Here is a 25,187-nt window from a genome sequence, read left to right as displayed (position 1 = left end):
ACTTCAGGTGCCTGTGGTGTTCCCTCTATAACCTTACCAACTTTATGGGTCAGTATCCTATATAGAAATAAAATCTTTATGAATAAGTTCATTATGTTTTTTCATGTTGCCCCATGCTCTGGTAATACGGTACAGATCAAAATTGTCATATAACGTTTGAAATTTAAAAATTTTAACAGGTAACAAAGGACAAAGTGGGGAAAATGAGCGTTACGCCGTCAGTGGGAGTCCCATTTCCAAAAACGACGAACGGCCGAAGGTTTTTGAAGCAAAAATGGGATTCTTCGAGTGACAATTGGCAGCAATCGCAACTTCTCGGGCCTTTCCGACTAGCGGAAAAACGACCTCGAATGTATATGGTAGACGCCATGACAACCCTCCCTTTTCACGATCTTTGAAATAAATGCATGGAGACCTTTTCTCTGTGGAATATGGAGTTTAACTTTATTAAATATAATGATATTACTTGGAATATACTAAAGAAGGGACTTCTAAATCCGTCTATTTGTATTTGAATAAACAGGAAGATGTATAAATTTTTAATATCCGGTGATGTTAATACATTCAAGGTTGATTTTCCGACCTCTGACGGAAAGACCCAAGATGATGCGATTGAGTCAGCAGTTCATCGGCCGTTGTACCTCTTATGTCGGCCGACCAATTTTGTGTCTATCGGTCCGAGTTATAATTTTTTCTGCGTCGGTGGCCGATTTCTTCAATTTAAGTTATCCGTCGAGCAACCCTTGCTCATCGTCCGACCATCGGCGGTCAGTTTATTAAGTCGGTCGTCCGTCCTGCGACAATAAGGGTGTCCAAAATTTCGGCCGACGGTTAAAACCAAACTGTAGCTCAGAGCTCGACGATCGGGCGACGATTAGCCGACTTGTAAATATATTTAACATATTAAGGATACATAACATGAACAAAAATTTAATGCATGGATTGATATATATTTTTTGAACGGAAATAACATAAATAAGTAATCCGTAAGATATAAAGAAATCTTACGTATTCTTTGCTGCTTAGACGTGCGCCATTTGTCGTTTTTTATGCAATTCTATACAAAATTTTGCACACATTTCAACATTTAGTCACAATCTTACAAAATTCTGCCACTTTGCGTTGCAAACATTACTCACGTCACCTATCTGAATATAGATCTAACAAAAAACATTCCTTATTTGTAAAGAAAAAAAGATTTTTTTGTGTTATTTATCCAAGTCATCGGTGTTCTTAGGAATTAATGTGACCGCTCCGTGTCGCCCGATACTTGTGTCGACCGATCATGACTGTTCTTTCAGCCAACAAGACCAGAAAAATTTAGTCGCCCGACCATCGACTTAAATGTGACCTAGGCATTAGACTTTTAAAATGTAGACATAGATTTAAATTACAAGAGGACTCCCATGGGCCTCCTTAGCATCAGACACAGAGACAGATGCACATGAGATTTACATTCATATTAGACCTTATTAGCTCCTGACCTGCCTAATTTACATTCCGGCAGAATTATTTAAGGAATCAATGTCTAGTTAGTATTGTATGCCAGGGCATCAATGATAGTGGGAAACATGGGATAATTTGCGTAATGGGCGAAGCCTTTAAAAAGACTTTAAAAATGCAGACATAGATTTAAATTACACGAGGACTCATTGCCAATTTCAATAGTCCGCGCCCACTGACGTCAAACACAAAGGCAGCCGCACGAGATTTATATGCATATTTGGCCTCCTTAGCGACAGAGACAGATGCGCACGAGATTTTCGAGTTCTTGAAGTTTCTAGGTTCATTGTATAAGATATGTATTAAAACTGCATGGTACTTGGACATTTAAATCTGAATTGTTTCGTGTCAATGATTCCCGTCGACTGTGCGCCCACTTTCTTTATGAATAACCAGCATAACCATTTTGTATTTTTTACAACCCGGCCCTCCTTCTTTCTTTTCTCCTTGCACTCCCATTCCCTTTCTTTATTGTTTCTCTGCACCCTCTTCCTTCTTCTTTTTTTATATTATTGTATATTTGTTTCTTGTACATCACGTATATTTTTGTTATTTTGTTTGTGTTGGAGAGGACAATCTAAGTTGGTATAACTTATATTCTGTTTAATCCTATTGATTGTGTTTAATAAAATATGTTTAAATCAAAAATTAAACCACAAATTATATCAATGTTTATTTCAAATCAAATAATAGCTGATTAGGCACATTAGTATAATATATTCTACTAACTCTCCAAGAATAATACGAAGGATTTCAATGACTTTAATTTTTATTTTTAGTACTGGATTGCATACATGTATTTCAGAATTGTTTGTTACATATTACTAGTAACAAAATATGAATTCAAATAGCAGTATGACAACAACTTTACCAAAAGGTTATCGTTATGAGTGTTTTGCTGAACAAGAGTTTTTCTTAACCAATCTCTAGACATAAACAGTAAAATATCAAGAGAAACTTATTTCCAGTGAAAGCAAAGTCTATGAATGAGATTCGTCTAGTTCGTTCTTTAATTTCTGGAGTGATGCAAGACGAATGTCCCGCCATTTTCTTCTCTCGTAGAGTTTTTCCAGCGGGATTCTGGCTGCGATTTCGTTGTGTATTTTTTCCAGAGTGGGTCCCTCCATTTTCTGTGGAGGACCGAACGAACACTGAACTCTGTATAATGTCTCACAGTATAGATCCCCAAAAACGAGCAGTCCTATGATGAACAAAAAAGGGAAAAGCTTAATCTCATTAGAGTACCTGTTAACATGTACTTTCATGTCTTAACTAGTGAAATTCAAACAATATTTTATTAAAACCGTACTGCTGTTTTCTAAAGCAATATATACGTTTTACTTCTTGGTTAGTTAGATTGGATTGAATGTTTCCAAAGTCATGTTCAACTCCAAATAAGTAAGAAGTGTAAAGGGTTTACTTTTTCTTGGTACTTTTGTCAGTGCAACTTACGAATTTATGTATTTATAAGTAAGTAAACATTACAGGATTAGTAAGAGGTGCAAATGTAATAGAATGAGTTGTTTCCTGAGCAATTAAACTGTACTTTTGCCAAGTAAAGGTTATCTAATTTGACTTTTAACAATATGGGCCATTACAGTGTATTTTGTCTTGCCCAGTAGGCATCACTCCCCCATGGCACCTGATCCCAACAGGTCCGTGTTTGCTCTGCTCCTATTCTTCATTGTTTAATGTACTTCTGAGCTAGAATACTGTTTGTTATCTCCATATATGTCATTCCAAAGGTCAAGGTAAGATAAGTACACGAGGCCACTCCCATGATATATTTATTGCAATAAAATATGTTCAATTCAAAACTAGTATTCAACCCTCGTATGCCATTTAGAAAGGAGACTGAAAAAAAACCTAAACGTATGTTCTACTATGGAATCGTCTAAAGAACTGATAAGAAGGAATAGTAGGATCAATAAACGTTGAACTAAAATTAAAATGACTACATGTACTCTTAACCATTTTGTAGCGTCTAAAGAACATGCATGCTTACCGTCAGCGTTAAGGAAGGCTGTTTCCAGGGGACCCATGAAAGCGTACCTCCGTCCTAAACCCTCTGACATCACCTTATCAATGTCCTCCGCACTCATTACTCCCTGCAAAATAAAAAAAGCTGTTGATATACCAGGTTTAAGCTTTCTTCATGAAGTTAAATAAATTTATTAAATCAAAACTATTTGCAGGATTTATACATGTAGTTAAAGTCATCACAACGATTGTTTTTGCAGTGCTATCTTTTAGAATGAAAATTTATCAAAATAAACTTACGTTCTGTTGTTTTTAAAACAAATTCCGATAAACATGTACTAGAGGTACTGTGAGTAGTGGGCTCACTAATACGCCCCACCACTCCCAATATGATTAGAATGGCAAAGTCCATGTTTTGTACTGGGAGATCCGAAATAAGTGTCAGATCAAAAAGTAAAATAGAATTTTCAGAGGTGCATTATGTAATAAAGAATATGTGAAAGTATCATAAACTTTTATTCAGTGGTAAAGGAGGAGTTGTGGATAAGAGATGGGTACCCTTCAATGTTATAGAAAAATGGCAGTGTCCATGTTTTGCTATGGGAAACCCGAAATATGCCTTGGAACAAAAAAATGAAATAAAAGGTGCACAATGACACTATGTAACAAAGAATCTGTGAAAGTTTCATTAAATTTCATTCAGTGGTATAAGAGAAGTTGCGGATAAGAGATGGGTACTCCAATGCGTAACAATGTTGAAATCTGTAGGAAGAAACTGTTATTTTCTAAATCATTAAGAAAATTTTTTTGGTAAGTAAATGTACACCTCATATAGTCGCCAGCATTCCCCAATGATTGCGTACTGAATCCTATTGAGGACAAAGCCGTCAATCTCCTTCTTCACAAGAACGGGCACCTGTCCAATCTCTGTCATCAGTTCCTTGGTCGTAACTACAACCTCCGGGTCTGTCCACGGGGCTGGAATTATCTCCACTGAAGGGTCGTAGAATGGAGGATTCGTCTAAAAAAAACAGAAACAATAGGGTCCTTTCTACAGATGGGATCTATCTTAGCATGGACTGACCGCTTCAACTCCAGTCCCTCGTTAACACATTCCTGCCAAATAATTAATACTAAGGTCAGAGATATTTCAATATTTTTAAAACATCAAAGATTTAAAATACTGAAATAATGAAACATTTCTTCTTTTATATTTCTAATGTAAACCGTTTTTCATTATCAATTCATTCACAATCAAATTTGATAAAACTTTCTCAGAGGTGGTTTCTTCCATCAATGTAGCATACGGACCAAAAACTATAATATTTTCCTATCTTACGAAAATCTTACATAGAAATAGATAAAACAAAAGTATACATGTATCTCCATGTTTACTGTCATATATGTTAACCGTAATAATAGCAGTAGTTTTCTTGTTCATTTGCAATATGAATTGCGCCACGTTGTTCAATATAGCACATGGACTTTTGTGTCGATGGTGCGTTGATAGTTACGCAAAGGTGGGCCAATGTTGCAACGGAGCAATAGCGCCATGATGAGGATGCGATAGCGGACATGACTTTATCGTACAGTCCCTGAAACGTTTTACTTTCCCACCTGAACGGAGAATGAAGGTTGAACGAAACTGAACGAACGCAGAGCGAACGGTGAATGAATGATGTGCGAACGCTGAACGCAGCTTGGTGAAAGATGTGTGAACGGTGAACGGTGAGTGAACACAGGATGCGAACGGAGCGCAAACGCGAGCGCAAAATAAACGGTGAACGAATGATGAACGCAAGATAAACGATTTATTCGGAATGCCTCCGATCTTTTCCTTGCATTGAAATTATTCTATTATTCTATTCTAATTTCATGTGCTAAAATATAAATAAACAATAGATAAATAACTAAATAATAAAAACATTTTTTCTGCACATACGTTTGATGTTTTAAATCGATATTTTAATATCAAGATTTTTATTGCCGTAAAACATTTGTATTTGTTACTGAATGCGTGTAGTATGAATATAAAATTAATCTACTTACATGGTAAATATGTTTATTCTTTGAATTAATGAAATGATGTGAACTTTAGAAGGTAAAACTACTACTTATCGTATGAATTAATTACGTTGTACCACGGTTGTAACAATCATATGTCCGTGTCAAGGCGATTCCGAGTAAAATAACGGATTTTTTTTTTTAATTTACAAATGTTTCTTGGTGTATTACATACATAGACTCGTATTTTAAAATTTTAATGCAAGATATTATTTATTTATTTTTCTTTTTTATGATGATTATTTTAGCAAACTTCTACATGTCCCGGCCCTGATTATACTTGGACAAGATGATGGAAATAGGCAATTAAATTATTTGTTATAGATTAGATTTTCAAAATTAAATAAGTAATATGCTGTCATAGTTATTGAACAGATAAATGTACGAGAGAGAAATAACCCCTCCATTCTCAGATATCTGTTGTATCAAATAAAAATTCTTATTATTTTTTCTAAATTTTCCAGGCAGTAAAAGCAATCATTATTTAAGATTAACAAATCAATTTGACAGTAATCGTCGGCTTTTCTTTTCCTTCTTCAAGTTTACATGGTTCACACGAAGTCCACGTGCTTGTCCTGTCAATCAAAATCATTCAACACAGTGGAGGTGTGGAAATCTCGTTTCACCGAACATGCCGATGGTGAAGAGTCACTAAGCATAAAAATTTTCCAAGAAGTTTTAACATTTTTTCTATCATTTCTAGATCTGATTTCCACATTTCTGAAGAAAAAAATATTTAAATAATATTGGGAATATATACTTTGAAATTCTGCCAATTTAAAATAACATTGCCGGCACGTGTATATTTTAAAATACTATAGTTTACTGACTGTTTTGATGTTTGTTTTAAGACTGAATTAATTGAAATATACAGTAAATGCTAGCTAAGAAATCGATTTCGGGGGGGGGGGGGGATTAATATTTTCAGGAAGTGGTGTGAATCAGATGTAGATGCTCAAGAATTCCAATGAACTTTTGGACAATTTGAAACCAAAATCAACAGCTTAAAAACTTACGGCTTTTCAACTTTATACACAACCATTACCCACGATAAATTTAAGTCCTGGCTTTTTGATATCACTGACAGCTGCTTTTCAATAAAAATGGAATTCGTAAAGAACTATATGCGGTATATTGCATATATTTGCCCCCACAAAAGTCAAATTTTGAAAACTTCCTGAAATGGGCTGAATTCAATAAGTTGTATGAGAAATATAAATTAACAAAAAATATCATAGTGTCAAAGCAGTGTATTCACAATTTTTGTTTTTATGACGTCACAAACTAGTCCGATGTTATATTCTTTTTCAGAAAGAGGAAAAATGGACAAAATTTCAACAATTTTAGCTTTAAAATTTATAGAGCACAAGTTTGTTCAGGAACAATATTAACATATTTCATTGATATTATCATTCTACACATTATATCAAAATATTGATCCTGAACAGACATGCGCTCGGTGACTTTTACTCAAAATATCGACGAACTATGTACATTTTTCTGTAAAATTCATAAAAAAAAAAACTGAAATTTACGTCATGTTTGTGACGTCATCACGTACATATGGCGTCATTACTTATGAAAATATTCAGTGCTTTGAAGTCAGCATATACTCCCCTGTTTAAGAACTTAATTAAATATATCTCCATCAAAGTTTGATTTGGGGGGCAAATATTTGTTATTACCGAATAAAGTTCTTTACTTACTTACCTGGTCATTGGTCATTTGAAAAATTATGTTGTTAAAACATTTCTGATTGCATACACAAGTACTCTGAGACCAGGTAACCAACAATCTATTCCAATTGCGCTCCGTTATTATCAGACCTATTTTTATTTTCATATGAAGCAGAATTTGTGCAAAATCTTATGCGTGAAAAGAAGAAAACACTTGCTGTAGCCTTTAACTCGACATTTAGATATTTCGACGATGTATTGTCAATTAACAATGGTAATTTCCATTCCTACGTCGATACTATATATCTTGGTGAGCTTGAGATAAAAGATACCACAGCGTCTGACGTATCTGTTTCCTACTTGGATATTTTACCTGAAAACGACGTTAATGATAATCTAACAACCAAGCTATTTGATAAACGTGATGACTTTAACTTTTCTATCGTCAGCTTCCGTTACTTTTGCTGAAATACCTTCATCACCTGCATACGGAGTGTATATATCTTAGTTGATTCGATACGCAAGATATGCTCTACGTATGAACAATTTCTAAAACGAGGTAAATTATTGACAAGCAAGTTGATGAAACAAGAATATCAGCAGTCTCGTTTAAAGTCATCATTTCGTAAGTTCTATGGTCGCTACCAATTTGCTGACAATGACTTGTCAGCAAATTTATCTTGAGTCAAATGCTGAATGACGTCTTTCATACTAATTGTTAGTCCATTATTTATACACTGAATTGACTACGGTTTTTTACCTTTATTTCCCAATCATGTCAAGGAGTACACGGCGGGCGCGACCGGACAACAGGGGATGCTCACTCCTCCATGGCACCTGATCCCACATCTGATGTTTTGAACGTCCGTGTTTGCTCTGCTTCTAATTTGTATTGTTTTATGGACTTTGATATTGAATACTGCTCGTTATCTCCATATCCGTCCCTTAACTAAATATCTGCATTACTGTTCATTTATAATTCACATAACTAGTTCTGACATGTTTTCGAGCAATAAAAAAAGTTTTAGAAATATGTTTTGTATAGTTGCCGCTATTGGTAAATTAAAAGAATTGGATTATTATCCATACATTACCGATTTGTCGTCTTTTACATATCAACAAAATGTTGCCATGCTTGAAGTATCATTATACATACATGTAGGTCCTTAATGTGCTTATAACAACATGTATTTTCCAGAGAAATTTCATGTATGCAGTAACAGCTAAGTTATAATAATAAAAGTATAAATGTCGTAGAAAATTTTCCCCATTAAATAATAATTCTTCAAAAACGATATCTTAGTTATCAAAATAAAGAAATTGTAAATCCCTACCATAAAAAAGATAAGTCGTTTCACCCCGGAGCTCCAAATGACAATAAAGACTGAACGATAAGTGAACGCTGAACGCAAGTTCAACGCAAAGTAAACGGAAAGAAGAGCGAACGGTGAACGTCTTGTTGAGATTCTTCTAATTTTAGAAAACTTTTTTCACGCTAAAACAAGATTTCGTCAGATGAAAGCAATTTTATGTTAAACAGGTCGGAGAGAATACTCGAAATCGGGTATTATCCGTGAAATCGCGTATAATACTCGATATTAGGGTATCGTTGAATCCGCGAAATCGGGTATAGGAGGTGTAAACACCTAATAAAACTTAAAGAATGGGATGGCGCATGTTGCCAAGTTAACTTTCATCTAGATACACATGTTTTCTAAAGGTATCACTAGCCAAGTAAGAATTTAGGCTTCAAGATTAATGCGCTCGGGACAACAAATACCCGTGGAGCTCAGTACATTTCATGATCTGCACACAAAAAGGCGTTCAATTTGCTTTATATTTTACCTTATGTTGAAAGTATATGCATCTTCCTAATGTTCATTCCCAACACAACAGAATTGTAAAGTATCAGAATTCGGGAATTTATAATAATTCCACATCAACACGACAAACATGAACACTTTGTAAATAAATCAAATTATACGGAAACACATTTCACACACCAGATATGATGCCATGTAACAAGGGATTGTCTATCGTATCTAGGCGTCGTTAATTATGCTTCATTAATTACTTTCACATTCATCTTGTGCATAAAATTAAATTTATTTTTGAATTTATAAATAATGTAATGATAAAAATGTCTAAAATTTCGGCTAAAAGAACCCTCTTTCTCTTTTTTAAAAAATCTTCTTTTTTATTTATCATTCAAACATATTTGCAGAAAATGTCTTCAAAATTTTAGCAGAGACAGTGATAGTTTCAGGAATACAGTTTATGAGAGAACATAACTGCTGATCTTTTGATTTCGCTTTAGTCATCAATATTTTACCATTTCCTGGCGACTTCAAAAAGGGGGGGGGGCTAAAGGCTTCTTGTTCACCTCTGACAAAACAACCTTTACTGTGTTCTACATGTGTCTAAGAGACCTCTCTTTGAATGGCACGGTTGGTTAAACTCGGTCAAATATTGCGAGGTGTCTTTGGAAAGTGGGGGGGGGGGGGGGCTAAACCTATGTGACAAGGTTCAATGTCTTTACTAAGTATATATTGGGAAAAAAGGGGGGCTAAGCTCCCCTAGGCCCCCCCCCCCCTGGTTCCGACGCCTATGATAAAGAAAGGAAGTGGCTACAATTTTTATGAAATTTTAATGTCCGATGAGGAATTATATTCCCAAAAAGTAAGACAAGAGTTTCCAAGGCAATTGAACACTCCATTATTTCAGATTGTTCATTAACATGTTCAAAAACGTAAAAACTATAAGAAATGTGAAAACTTGACTATGTAATTCATATATCAATATGACTGTACCTCGATCTATATTGAGAAATTCAATATATTTTAACTTCATGAAAAGATGTACACATTTGACTTTTATTTATACCCCCCTCCCCCCCCCCCAAAAAAAAAAAACACGAAAATCCCGTTCATATGACTTCCCGCTCTCAATTTTCACACAAATGCATAAAATAAAGGTAAAATAGTATATTTTGTATCGATTAAAATGCAACCAAAAAAATTACAGTGTCTTTGAAATAAAAATTTCATGCTAAAGTGACATAAAAATGATACTCAGCTTCATTTAGCTATTTTCAAACTGTTTTCCCGTGGGTATTTATTTCATCTTATTTTATTTTCTTTTTTATGATAACGTTGGTATTCTAATAATGGCAGAGATACACAATTATGACTCGCTTATACTGTACAGTCTAACTGTTAGGAATAATTTATATTTCACGTGAAAGGGATGCCATACATTTTTCAGTAAAATACATAACACGGCATTAGTCGTTTAATTTCTTTAAAATTTCACGTTTTGTGAATAGTGCACAAATTAGAAAATTAAGTATATGGAATACTTTAATGGGAAATAAAGACAAACGAAGTGTAGTTATTTGTTTTTAGAAATTATATTGAAAAATAATAACGCCATTGTGTCCTCTTTGTTACCCAAGCAGTGTTTGTTGTGTGATTTAAAACTTATTTGAAAACCTTATGAATTAGGTTTGATAAAAATAAATCCACAAGATACTGATGTACAAGTAACAGTTACTGGCATAATGCGCCGTTGCTTTATTCTTCAGTTTTAATAAAATGTTGCACGTAATACCCGATTTCGCGGATTCAACGATACCCTAATATCGAGTATTATACGCGATTTCAAGGATAATACCCGATTTCGAGTATTCTCTCCGACCTGTTAAATGTAAAGATAAAGTACATTGACAGATCTCTAAAATTATATAAACAATACAAAAATTTGAAGAGGGCATTAAAAACGGACTCCTGGAAATTTTACAGATGGGATCAGGTACCTAGGAGGAGTAAGCATCCCCTGTTGACCGGTCACAGTAAGCCCTATGCAATCCCTGTAATATCTACTTATACGTGATTATCATGTCTCGCTTTAAAATTTGATCATTCTCAGAGCAAATCCTCGAGTAGCGAATAAATTATATTCTGGACTTGTTCATCAATGCACATGGGTTTTTTAAATTATTTTATTTGTTTTTTTTTTACCGTTTATCTAGTATGTAATAAAGCATAGGAACTTTGATTTATAGAAAAGTTTAAAGCCATTGGTCATAATCATTTGTTTTGTTTTCTTTATTTACAAGTTTATTTAAATGACACCATTTTGGATTTGGTATACATACTCCACTAGTAAAGTTCTTTCAAATAAAGTTCAAATAACATTTATATCAATGACCTTGTGACCTTGACTGTGACATATATGCTTAAAATAGTTTTTCGTAACTTTGTTGCCGCCGGGCGCTTAGTGTTTCACGAACACAACTTGTTTAATACAGTTTTGATAAAAACTTTAAAAGAGAGAAATTAATAATGTTTATTGAGATAATATGATTGTATATGCATTATAAAGGGTTAAACGAAGTGATTCTTTGGTGATTCTTTGTGTGTGTTTTAAGAGACTGTGACAAAATTTCGAAAATAGACTAAACCCTATGACAAAAAACAGATCATGTCAAATTATGTCATTTAATAAATTAGTTTCGCAAACTAGCGTGCTCAGATGTTTGTTTCTCTTGGCAAGCCTTGCAAATATAACATCATTTCAACCTTTCTGTTTCTGTTCTCTCTCTTCTACTGTATAAAGTGTATGTTTCTTTAAATTCCTTCCCCATAGGATAAGAGCAGGGTATACAAACATTAAAAGTAAAAAGGTTTTTATTGACCCTTTTTCATTAAATACATATATTTTATTATTATTCCACAGATAAAATCAAATAATTTTTTGGTACTGTTTTGCATATATAATAATTGTTTATTATTAACACAATATAAATTCAAATTAAAAGTGTCCTATTCTTCGCCATTTTTTTTTATTTTTGGTACTTTTTAATTTCAGAATTGTTTATAATTAACACAATATACCGTATAAGAAGAATTTTTAGCGAGGATTTAATTTTGGCATTATTAGCGAGGGTGCTGACATCGCTAAATTGAATATCGCTAAAAATTAATTGCGTATTATATGTAATAGCTTCTTTAGTTAGCATTTTAAGTCGCTAAAATTGCGTCTCGCTAAAAATAAAATACCAATTCTTATGTAGAAATCGCTAAATTTCCACTTATACGGTATATCAAATAATAGTATGACAAAAACTTTACAAAAGGTTTTTGTTTGGAGTGTTCTGTTCTTCACCGATTGTTTTTACTTTTGGTATTGTTTTGAATATTTCAGAACTGTTTGTTACATATATTTAAGGAATGAAGCTTATTTCAACTTATGTTATCCGATATAACATAACTTGGGGCAGTTTACGCTTTATAAACCGCGAAGTTGAAATAAGCTTCATTCCTTACAATTTAACGTTAGTGTAGATAATGAGACAATTTTTCCTCCGGAAAAAGGCTTCAAATTGAGCATTATTTTAAAAGTAACGTCGAGCGGAGTAATACGTTTTTGTCGTCACTCATTGTGACGTAGGCAAGTTATGTTATACAAAATGGATAATAAAACTTTTTATCCAATCAAGTGACGTGTTACAACTAAAATTAAATTATATTATTATAACAGTAACTTGATCCGAAGGGTCGTATCACGTCGAGTTGACAGGCGCGGATCATCAGATCTAACGAGACGCGAAGCGTCGAGTTTGATCTGATGATCCACGCCTGTCAACGAGACGTGATACGGCTCTTCGGATCAAGTTACTGTAATAATGATAAATTTATTATATACCCCCTCATTACTAGCAAAATATCAAAAGAAAACTTTAGAGATCAATTGCATAACATTTATCCATAAAACAAAGCATAATAACAAGGGACTTTTTAACGCGCAAGAAAAATAACGTCATATTTCTGCATACTACGTCATCAGTTTCAGAGAGTGGTGATATGGATTCAGAAAACAACATGTTGGTGATCCGGAAAATCAGATCACGACGTCACGTGATAGCGTAAATTCAACAGTAAAATTGGGTGATACACATTAGGTATATAATAAATGTTATTATTAACAAAATATTCAAAAAACAGTATGACAAAAACATTACAAAAGGTTTTCGGTAGAAAAGTTCTATTCTTCTCCCATCTCTCAGATAAATATTAAAACATCAAGAGAAAAATATTTCTAGTTAAAGCAATGTCTATGAATGAGATTCGTCTAGTTCGTTCTTTAACTTCTGGAGTGATGCCAGACGAATGTCCCGCCATTTTCGTCTCTCGTGAAGTTTATCCAGTGGGATTCTTGCTGCGATTTCGTTGTGTATTTTTTCCAGAGTGGGTCCCTCCATTTTCTTCGGGGGACCAAACGAGCACTGAACTCTGTATATCGTCTCACGGTATAGGTCCCCAAAAACGAGCAGTCCTATGATGAACAGAAAAGGGAAATGCTTAATCTCATTAGAGAACCTCTTAACATGTACTTTCATGTCTTTACTAGTGAAATTCAAACACATTGAATGTTTTATTAAAACCGTACTGCTGTTTTCCAAAGCAATTTATACGTTTTACTTCTTGGTTAGTTAGACTGGGTTGCATATTTCCAAAGTCATGTTCAACTCCAAATACGTAAGAAGTGTAAAGGGTTTACTTTTTCTTGTTACTTTTGTCAGCGCAGCTTACGAATTTATATAATTATAAGTAAGTAAAACATCACAGGATTAGTAAGAGGTGCAAATGTAATAGAATGAGTTGCTTCGTCAGCAATTAAACTGTACTTTTGCCAAGTATAGGTTATCTCATTTGACATTTAACAATATGGGCCATTACAGTGTATTTTGTCTAGCCCAGTAGGTATCACTCCTCTATGGCACCTATCCCATCTCTGATGGTTTGGAGGTCCTTGTTTGCTCTGCTCCTATTCTGCATTGTTTAATGTACTTCTGAGCTTGAATACTGTTCGTTATCTCCATATATGTCATTCCAAAGGTCAAGGTAAGATAAGTACATGAGGACACTCCTATTATATATTTATTACAATAAAATATGTTCAATTCAAAACTAGTATTCAACTCCCGTATGTTATTTAGAAAGGAGACTAAAAAGAACCCTAAACTTATGTTCCACTATGGAATCGTCTAAAGAACTGAGAAGAAGGAATAGTAGGATCAATAAACGTTGAACTAAAATTAAAATGACTACATGCACACTTAACCATTTTGTTGCGTCTAAAGAACATGCATGCTTACCGTCAGCGTTAAGGTAGGTTATTTCCAGGGGACCAATGAAGGCGTACCTCCGTCCAAGTCCTTCCGACATCACCTTGTCAATGTCCTCCGCGCTCATTACACCCTCCTATATTAAATAAAAGTTGTTGTTATGCCGGGTTGAAGCTTTCTACATGAAGTTAATTCAAACTTATTACTTACAGGTAACATGTAGTTGAAGTCATCACAACGATTGATTTCTCAGTGTTATTTTGTTTACAATTCATAAAAATCAATCCAAGTTCTATTGTTTTCAAAATGAATCCAGATAAACGTGTTAAAGTACACCTCATATAGTCTCCAACATTCCGCAATGATTGCGTACTGAATCCTATTGAGGACAAATCCGTCAATCTCCTTCTTCACGAGAACGGGCACCTGTCCAATCTCTGTCATCAGTTCCTTGGTCGTAACTACGACCTCTGGGTCTGTCCACGGAGCTGGAATCACCTCCACCAGAGGGGCATAGAATGGAGGATTTGTCTTAAGAACAGAATTTCAACCTAATTCATTAAGAAATTTGAAGAGTACTGACAAATAATTATGGAACGACTTTACGTTACCGGTCCCCAGAAAAACGCGCTAAAATGTAGTGTCGCCGAAGACGACTTCAGCATACATGAGATCGCGTGAGCGCTCGAAAAAAAATTAAATACGAAGTTTTTCGGCCTTTTGACCCCAATATCGAATTCTACGGTTAAAAGTTTAATTTAAAACTTTTAAGTTTTTAACCTCGTTCTCTAAAAAAAATTAATAAATATTGTTTATTCATGGAAAAAAATCGACAAAGAATAATTCTGAACGAAGCGCATGCTGCGCATGCTTAGTGTCATTTCTTTCGGACTTAGCCATTCTTAAATGTAAACAAACGAACGAAATGCCTTTGAAGCTGAATTATGATCTTGGAAAAATTACAGTAACAACTGAATTTCTTAACTTATTTAATAGAACGAGTCACTAACCGTAATCCATCTGATGGTATGCAAGGAATAAGACGTTTAGACGAAATCTCCCGGGCAGATGCTAAACTAACCCTAATCAGTCGAATAATGTGCTAGGACTAACCCTAATCTCTCGGATGGATGCGAGACTAACCCTAATCAGTCGAATACTAGTGCAAGGAATAACCGTAATCTCTCAGGTGGGTGAAAGACAAACCCTAATCAGTCGAATAGTGTGCAAATTTAACCCATTTCAGTTGAGTGACGTAGTTCAGTAGTTGTTACGTCATAGTTCAATGAGCGCGAGTATCTTGCGGATCTGGGGACCGGTAAAGTAAAGTCTACCCATAATTATAAATATGAGAATACTCTATCTCTCTCTTAATTACCGGATGACAAACGATGAATCTGTTTTTGTTGGTGAGACCCTCAGAAATAAGAGACGGAACCAAAGCACTAGCGGAGCTTGAGATAATGGCGTCCTTTCTACAGATTGGGTCTATCTTAGCATGGACCTCCCGCTTCAACTCCAGGCTCTCGTTCACACATTCCTGTCAAATAATAATTGCTAAGATTAGGGGTATTTCAATATTTTTAGAACATTAAGGATTTTATAACACTGAGATATTGGAACATTTCTCCTTATTTATAATGTAAACCATTTTCCATTAACAATTCATTCATAATCAAATTTGACAGAACTTTCTCAGAAGTGGCCTCTTTCATGCATCCCTGGAGCCTATGGACCAATTACACAATACAGTACCAACCAGACCCAACCTGTAGACATTCTGATTCTTCTGATTCCTTTGCAATATAAATTGGACCACATGGTTCACTATAGCACATCGACTATTGTGTTGATGGTGCGTTGACAATGTCGCAAATGTGCGACAATGTTGCGACGGAAAATAGCGTTATGATTAGGATGCGATAGCGGACATGGCTTCATCATATGCGTCTTCGTTACTGAATCATCACCTTATCATAATCATGTTCAATCGTCGAGGCACTATTGCTTCATCGCGCAGTCGTACTATAATCAATGTATAATCATGTCATTCGCCCATGCAAGCATTACTGGTGCGATTGTGCGATAGTGAAATACGTGGCCCTGTCCTTATTCCATATATTCCCATATAACTACGTATGAACAATTGTAAGTGCATATATCTACTTGTACAAAGAAGGCGTCCTTTACACACTCGGTAAAGTCGTTTGTTCCTGTGATTAGTGACCTTTGCTCTTTGATTGTCAGTTTTCCTCGCAATAATCCATTTTTAGCTAGATGCTCCAGTTGGTCGTCAATGATGGATAATGCATGCTGGACTTGTTCCGGTTTTATATCGTACATGCGCACTCGATATCCAGCTGCAGCATAAAGCATAGCAAAGCTATGCCCTATTAAACCACTGAAATTGTTCATAACAGATATTCAATTAGTCAGAGTTATATTTTAAATCATGATCTTGGACAAGAAGGGTTTTGATTCTAGCGCTATCTTATGATCAAATCTATGCAATTGCAAATTAAAAGTTGAAAGATATGTTATGTTGTTAATGGTCATAATCATTTGTTTGTTTTCCTTTATTTACAATGTTATATAAGACGCCATGAATTTTGAATGAAGAATATTATTTAATTAATCCAGTCTTTTGACTGACCTTCCTATGATCCCCACCTGACGTTCTGACTTTCTGTCCGCCATGTTTGGTTGTAATCCTTATCTGCAGTTGCACTGTATTATCTGTATATAATGAAAACTGCAATTAATCTTGTTTCATTACACGTGGAAATACACATTAGATATTCAAATGAAACCATGCAGTGAAAATTAATACAATCAAAATAAAATTTAAAAGAAAAGTACTGTATATTAAAGGTTATCTCTACATATACATGTATCACTGAATGATCCAGCAGGAATGAATATTGCATATGCAGAAAGGTTTGCTCTCTATGACTGTTGCAAGTTGTAAATGAACTTTTGGATAGGAATTTTAACGATATGATTTTATATATTAAGGAAAAATCAGTAGAGATATGACATATATCATTTTCTTCTAGCTTGATTTTCTCATATAAAGAACCCCTTCTACCTCTGATAGATATATAGCTATAGAGCCTTTCTGTTCAAGATAAGAATGTCGAAGTATTTGTTTGTTTGACGTTGCTTGACTACAATATTTTGCTCAAGACTATGGCAGCGATCGACGACATATACCAATGGAACAAAAACACTGCCAGGCATACATTGTCGTTGCGACGATGAACATGCAGGGTTACAATATACCATGTACAATAACAGGGTGTGATTGCGGAAATAAATATGCAAGAAAAAAGGAAATTCTATGGTGCTGTTGTTAAATTGATGCTTAGCAAAGAGAGATGACGAGGGCTAGGCTTGGAGACACATATTCTAACGGTTCAGAGAAATGGAGTTTTTCGCATTTTGAGTGTCCTTATCAGTATGTACGACGGCTGTTCAATAAATAATGTGCTCGGAAAGAAGCAAAAGACACTTATTTATGATTTAATTCCTTTTGAATTAAAACACATGTCCGTACGTAACATTTTTATGCAATTTCTAATTGTTTTTTAGAAATCATTTTTGAGTATAGCCCTTCGTATACTGGTTTATGACAGATCCAATGATTTCCTGAACTTGTTCCTTCTTACTGAAAGGTGGTTTTTTTTTTTATTTGGAAAATGAAACACGCCAGAAGGTGACAGATCGATATGGCGAATATTATTGTGTGACAAAATATTACCTTTCTTTTTATCTCTAAAACTCCTTTACTCTTCATGGCGTGTTGGTTTGGACGCTGTCATGACGTAATTTAATGTAGTGGATTCCTGATTATAGTTCCTCACTCGATCTCAGATCGATTTTTTGCCAAAAATTTGCTTTCTAGACTCCTCAAAAAATTGAACTGCCTTCCCGAATAGGAATTTGAACAACAAGACCACTAATATTTGAGAAAATGGCATATAAAACTGTCTTTGTCCTCTGGTAATTCTTTTCTCTTTTCAGACATTTGCTGTTTTTGTCAAGTGCATCTTATTGTAAAAATGTTTTGAGGGTAATAAATCAATGGATTCAAGTGTAGTTGATTGTTTGAATTTCAGACAAACGTGGATAACTACAATTTCTGGTTTTTTTAAATAATTATGTTGATATTCTTACACGATGTCGTTTTCACTCATTTTTCAAAACATAGGGTTACCATTTAGTACTTTACTTTTTTACTGTCAAATGTCTCTTTAAAATGGTGTGAACTATCCCGACATTGATGCCTGTTTAATTTGCTATGTGTTTTAAAGTCAATCAAAATAAGTTATAATTTGTTGAATTTTGGCAAATAGAACATTGGTTGTAAGTCCTTGTCGCCAAGGACGGTACCCATTTTTGATGCCCATTATATCATTATTGTTCATTGAAATCCACCTGCTCATGTGTCTATAAAACAGACACTGGTTGCTGTAAATTTCACAAATTGCAATGAATATTTCTTTGGGATTCTTATCAAGTTTTACAGCAGCTAAAATGAAGTGTTTAATTTCACTGTAGTTTACTGATTCTTTACCATTCATTTTTAATGCAGTGTCTCTAATAGCCCTTGTTTTCGAGCTTCTCATAATGAAATTATGAGATGAAAAGTGGTCACATTAACTGATATAAATTCATTAAAGATTAAATAATGAGAGAAAGTCAAACTTAATGTCACATGACATCTAACACAGTTGTTGTATGTCATAGAGTTCGGGACATTATTTACTGAACAGCCCTCGTAATTGAAGAATTCTGGTTTGAGTTTTGACTTTTAATATATTTGTAATAAAAAAAATTAAAGGAGAGAAACTAATAATATCTATAGAGATAATGTGATTGTACGTGTATTATAAAGGGTGAAACGAAGTCTTATGGGATTCATCTTTGGTGATTTTTTGCGTTTCTTTTTTTCAAGAGGCTACATAACAAAATTTCGAAAATAGTCTAAATCCAATGACATTAACAAAACATGTAAAATTATGTCATTTGATAAATTAGTTTCGCTAACTCGCTCAAATGTTTGTGTCTCTTACCAAGACTTGCAAATATTACATCATTTCAACTAGTCTGTCCTATCTCTTCTACTGTATAAATTGAAGGTTACCTTGAATTCCTTCCTAATAGGATAAGAGCAGGTATACAAACATTCAAAGTAAAAAGGTTTTATTGTCCATTTGCCATATTCATTAAATGTTTATATCTTATTCCACAGGTAAAATCAAACCACAAATTCTATCATTGTTTATTTCAAATCAAATATACAATGAAATCACAAAATTTCGTTGGGGTTTAATTTTCGTTGTTTTCGAAGTATGAAGAGACCCACGAATTCATGTCAACCACGAAATGTAAAATGTTATATACATAACTATTCAACAATTCTTCATACATGAATTCAATTCCCCACGAACCAAGAGATTTTACTCAAACCACGAAATTTTTACCCCACAAAAATATGTGATTTTACAGTAAGTGGGTCTGGTGCATTAGTGTAATAGATATTCTACTTCCTTTCCAGAATAAAACGAAGGGATATCGATGACTTTTAAAAAAATGTTGGTACTGTTCTCTATATTTAAAATTGTTTGTTACACTTTGCTATTAACAAAATATAAATTCAAATAATAGTATGACAAAAACTTTACAAAAAGTTTTTGTTAGAAGTTTTCTTTTCTTCACCAATCTCTAGAAAAACATTAAAACATCAACTTGAAGAGAAACATATTTCTAGTTAAAGCAATGTTTATGAATGAGATTCGTCTAGTTCGTTCTTTAACTTCTGGAGTGATGCAAGACGAATGTCCCGCCATTTTCGTCTCTCGTGAAGTTTATCCAGCGGGATTCTGGCTGCGATTTCGTTGTGTATTTTTTCCAGAGTGGGTCCCTCCATTTTCTTCGGGGGACCAAACGAGCTTTGAACTCTGTATATCATGTCGCGGTACCGATCCCCATAGCTGTGCATGCCTGCAATTAAAAAGGGGAAAAAGTTTTTTCCTCATTCACAGTATTTGTGTACAGGGGAAACGGAAAGATGTGGATATAGGTATTTATCTCAAAAATTCTTCAGATGATACAGATCATGAACAGGACAAACACGCGGACCTTTGGAAAAACCAGAGGGGGTCCAGGTGCCCAAGAGGCAAAAGTATCCCCTGCAGGTCGGCCACATGTTCTGTAAGCCCTTATATTGGTCAGGTTAACAGAGAAGTCAGTATTTAAAATGAGTATAAAAACAAGTGCTTAAATATGAAACATGTCAGTCAAACGTTGATCCAACGATAAACTGTATTTTGCAAACAATGTCAATATAACGACCATAGAATGTGCGAAATGCAGAATTAAAACGAGACTTTTTACAGTCCTGTAACGTCAAGATCTTCATCAGAAGCATGTCTTGGTTTAAAAAAAGATTGTATTCAGAAAAAGTTCTTGTGTACCTTATAAGCTGGAGAATTTTGAAAACAATTTGTAGGTCAAAGTACCCAAAGAGGAAAACTGACATTGGGAAAGCTGAAGACTCCCGCTTGTCACAAAAATAGTAAACATTGGACTAATTAAATTAACCACAGCTAAGAATCTTATTCTGCTTTACTAACAATGTGTACAATTATTTACCGTCGGCGTTGAGGAAGGCTGTTTCCAGGGGACCCATGAAGGCGTACCTCCGTCCGAGTCCCTCCGACATCACCTTATCAATGTCCTCCGCGCTCATTACTCCTTCCTAAAGACAAATAAAGAGCTATTATAATGGGTAAAACTTTTTGTTGGTGATTTTATTATGTCCATCACATTAATCAATTAATATAGGATAAATGTGAAATCTACAAGAAATAACTCTGCTAATTTTTTGGTAAGTAAATGTACACCTCATATAGTCTCCAGCATTCCCCAATGATTGCGTACTGAATCCTATTGAGGACAAAGCCGTCAATCTCCTTCTTCACCAGAACGGGCACCTGTCCAATCTCTGTCATCAGTTCCTTTGTCGTGACTACGACCTCTGGGTCTGTCCACGGGGCCGGAATCACCTCCACTAATGGGGCGTAGAATGGGGGATTTGTCTGGGGAAATATTAATTCTAATCAGCACGGCAGAATGAGGTGAAAAACTATTGTATCTACTTACAAAATTAGATGTTTAAAAGTATTTTGTACACATGTAAATAGAATGGCTTTTCTTCCATAGCGTATGACGTATTCAGGTGGTGTAGACTTTTAAAGTTATATAAAATCTCTCTCTCAATTACCGGATGACAGACGATGAATCTGTTTTTGTTGGAGAGACCCTCAGAAATGAGAGACGGAACCAAAGCACTAGCGGAGCTTGAGATAATGGCGTCCTTTCTACATATGGGATCGATCTTAGCATGGACCTCCCGCTTCAACTCCAGCCTCTCGTTCACACATTCCTGCCAAAAAACACTTAATGGTAAGTATGGCATCCAGTATTTTCACAACTTTTTAGAATATCGCGGATTTGTTCTACTTGTTCAATGCATCTTTGAAATTTTTATGGCCAGTTTGAAACGTTTTGTAACAGAACTGAAGATTAATGTTGCATGTTTTTTAAAAAGCATTTAACTTTTAAAATTGTATATTCCATTGAATAAGTCTGAAAATGACGCTTGAAAATTGAAATGTTTTGTGTTACAATTTTCATTTTATGCTTTTAATATGTTTCAAGATGTTTTCATGTCTTGCAGTTTGTATAGGGTTAAGATTTTTACCCCCAATTTTCAGGCTAAAATTGTAATTGGTGCTTTATTCACGTTTCCTGAAAACTTATATCACAGATATCTCCATTTTAATTGTTATACTTATTAACTGTTTTAATTATGAGTTTTGAAGAAATAAAATGCTGAGTAGGTATAAATGTATTACTATGAGAATTTTATGATTTTTAAAGCATTTTTAAATATCTAACAGAAACTGGGGAACAGACTATCTTAACTGTATGTATTTACTTGTATAAAGAAGGCGTCCTTGACACACTCGGTAAAGTCGTTCGTTCCTGTGATTAGTGACCTTTGCTCCTTTATTGTCAATTTTCCTCGCAATAATCCATTTTCAGCTAGATGCTCAAGTTGGTCGTCAATGATGGATAAAGCGTGCTGGACCTGTTCCGGTTTTATATCGTACATGCGCACTCGATATCCAGCTGCTGCATAAAGCATAGCAAAGCTATGTCCTATTAAACCACTGAAATGTATAAACTCGGTATCTTAAAAAAATTTAAGACAAGTTCATTCTTAAACAATATGCTGACAAAAGAAGTTCTAGAAATATACTTTGTTCCATTCCTTATTATATGATGCATGTAATAAAGGACATGAACATTAAAGAATGAACAAATCATAGAACAAAGCCGTTACAGACTGTAAAACTGTACATTATCAGTAAATAATAGGGATATTTTTTATTTCATGTATTTGAGAAGGTGCTCTGCAGATTTCATGCATTTCTTTCGAGCTAATACATCTAAATTAAACTATCTGGTGGTCAGAATGTATTAAATCAAAAAAGAATGCATCGATCATCAATGAACTTCAAACGAACAGAATTGAGAATACAGAATAAGAGATGGTTAATTTTAAGATCTTAATCCATAAAGTCCATTACAGAAAATGCCAATTGTGCTCAAGTAAGAACATCTTGTTTTGAATTTTTGTACCTCTGTTTTAGACAACATGTACAACTATAGACAACTCAGAAAAAGTTTATAAAGACATGATATGATGTTTATCTAGTCTTGGTTTACATTTCAAAAATATCTTACAGGTATTTTTAGACTGTGCTGAGGTAGGTATGAAATCTTAGTTCAAATAAATTAATAAAATATTCTTTGGGTTTAAAACATGAAAAATGTCTTAGAAAACTGTTCATATGTTATCCAGGACTGGTTCATCAATGTCCAGTTATTCGTGATTTCTCTACAGAATGAAATAATAAAGGCATGGGATATTGTAGAGATATAAGTTTAGCGTCATTGGCCATTCCCTTAACAGAGCTGCAAACAACTACACGCCCAATGGTCACCCACAGACACAATTTCTGGCTTTTTCTAACTCTTGAAGATGTAATCACCCACGTGGCGAGAAATAATATTATCAGATCTTTTCAATAACCCGACTATGCTTTGATTTTACTGATGAACGCACTTTGATTTTCACTGTTTCCAACCTAAAAATGTTTTTAGACCCTGAATCTCCTTAAACATTACAACTTTGCAAGATATCAAAATGAAGAAGGACATTCAATCATGGTGTCAAATCATCAGGGAAACGAAAAACTGCAAAAAGGTCAAGAATTCTACAACAAAGAGGAGAGAAAGTTTTGGGCCCAAAATATCAATGTGGGCTAATATTATTAAAGTTGAGAGCCCATATGACCCCTAAAATTTTAATTGTTGTTTGCATGCAACCATATGACTTTTCTAACAATGCAAAGATCTTTAAACACCACAGACCCACGCCACTGATATGTATGAGTAATGATAATTAATGTTAACTAATACAAAAGTCAGACTGACCTTCCTATGATCCCCACCTGACGCTCCGACTTTCTGTCCGCCATTTCTGGTTGTGATCCTTATCTGCTCCGTATTATCTGAGAGAGTAGTGTTAGCACATGTCAGATTTACACATGGAAACTGGTGAAAATTGATATCAACTATATCAGATAAATAAGGACGTTATTTAGGGTTAAATCCAGATACATATCACAATGTGACCCTACAATGATTAATGAGTAGTTTATATATGCACAGTCAGGAAATTTCTGTATTTACCGCAAGCTTGAAATTATCTTAACCTTTATATAGGTAATCGATGGGTTTTGGCATCTTTGCAATCGTGGCAGTCAGATAGGTTCGATAGCTCAGTTGACGCAGCACCTGACTAGTAAGTGATTCAGGAGCCCCAGGTTCAAATCCTGGTTGGTAATATTGAGCAGTAAAAGGATCTTTAAATTTCGTGTCAATGCCAATCGTGAAATGGGACTTTGGCTTTTAAAAGGTCTCTTCCTGAAAAGACCCGTGACTTTAACTTTTAGCTATTCAAAATCAAAATTTTGACTTAAGTCTATTCTCAGCTTATGGTCTCCAGGCCCGATTGTCAATTTTAAAACCAGGAAGAAAATAGAATGCTTAATGACTCGCAGAAGGATAAAATGTACATACTTTTAGAGAATTCGGAGAAATTGTACACTCTTTTTCCCTGTCAAAAAGTTAGGGTAGCAACTTTTTTTTTGAGTGGATTAAAAAACAATTATAAACATACCACCAGTTTAAATTACTGCCTACTTAAAACTTTCTGTGACATCGTTATAATGTACAACATAAGATTACCTTTCTCTCATTCATATACTACAGTTTGGTAGCTATGAAATCCTTATTGATGTACAATATAAGACCCTGCGTGTTTCCATAATCTTTATGCGGACAACAGACGTAACAAAAAGTTTATATGACCAGGGTTCACTTTATATTGTACATCATTAAGGGAACCAGATGTCACCTTACATTGTACATCAGTAGGGGGACCAGAGGTCACCTTATATTGTGCATCATTAGGGAAACCAGAGTACATCAATAGGGGGACCACAGGTCACCTTATATTGTACATCAGTAGGGGGACCAAAGGTCACCTTATATTGAACATCCGTCAGGGGATTAGAGGACATCTTATAGTGTACATCAGTAGGGGAACCAGAGGTCACCTTATATTGAACATCTGTCGGGGGACCAGAGGTCACCTTATACAGTATTGTTCATCAATAGGGGGACCAGAAGTCACC

General features: G+C 34.6%; 4 protein-coding genes across 4 annotated transcripts in view; all 4 read right to left on the bottom strand.

Moving 5' to 3' along the window:
* Window positions 1-2,483: 2,483 nt before the first annotated feature.
* LOC134237153 (lambda-crystallin-like) lies at window positions 2,484-4,872 on the bottom strand. Its single transcript, XM_062719246.1, has 4 exons — window positions 4,861-4,872; window positions 4,310-4,504; window positions 3,509-3,611; window positions 2,484-2,704 (listed from the first exon to the last, which is right to left on the bottom strand). The coding sequence occupies exons 1-4, from the start codon at window positions 4,870-4,872 to the stop codon at window positions 2,484-2,486; spliced, it is 531 nt and encodes a 176-aa protein (XP_062575230.1).
* Window positions 4,873-13,294: 8,422 nt separating this feature from the next.
* On the bottom strand, window positions 13,295-17,091 carry LOC134237170 (lambda-crystallin-like). The gene is made up of 6 exons (XM_062719270.1): window positions 17,006-17,091; window positions 16,519-16,753; window positions 15,731-15,892; window positions 14,689-14,883; window positions 14,383-14,488; window positions 13,295-13,559 (listed from the first exon to the last, which is right to left on the bottom strand). The coding sequence occupies exons 1-6, from the start codon at window positions 17,047-17,049 to the stop codon at window positions 13,339-13,341; spliced, it is 963 nt and encodes a 320-aa protein (XP_062575254.1). The 5' UTR covers window positions 17,050-17,091; the 3' UTR covers window positions 13,295-13,338.
* A 1,157-nt stretch (window positions 17,092-18,248) lies between these two features.
* LOC134237164 (uncharacterized) overlaps window positions 18,249-25,187 on the bottom strand; it is a 124,367-nt gene continuing 117,428 nt past the window's right edge. Inside the window, exon 9 of the mRNA XM_062719261.1 lies at window positions 18,249-18,260. Coding sequence (XP_062575245.1) covers window position 18,260 — 1 coding nt within the window. The 3' untranslated portion in view covers window positions 18,249-18,259. The remainder of the gene's footprint in view (window positions 18,261-25,187) is intronic.
* LOC134237169 (lambda-crystallin-like) lies at window positions 19,541-24,088 on the bottom strand. The gene is made up of 6 exons (XM_062719269.1): window positions 23,923-24,088; window positions 22,358-22,592; window positions 21,641-21,802; window positions 21,261-21,455; window positions 21,010-21,115; window positions 19,541-20,358 (listed from the first exon to the last, which is right to left on the bottom strand). The coding sequence occupies exons 1-6, from the start codon at window positions 23,964-23,966 to the stop codon at window positions 20,138-20,140; spliced, it is 963 nt and encodes a 320-aa protein (XP_062575253.1). The 5' UTR covers window positions 23,967-24,088; the 3' UTR covers window positions 19,541-20,137.

This window comes from Saccostrea cucullata, unplaced genomic scaffold (genome assembly GCF_032062105.1).
Source record: "Saccostrea cucullata isolate Sc308-1 unplaced genomic scaffold, CSIRO_AGI_Scuc_v1 ctg877, whole genome shotgun sequence".
In the NCBI taxonomy this organism is placed as follows: Eukaryota; Metazoa; Mollusca; class Bivalvia; order Ostreida; family Ostreidae; genus Saccostrea; species Saccostrea cuccullata.
This window is presented reverse-complemented; position numbering and strand designations above follow the sequence as displayed.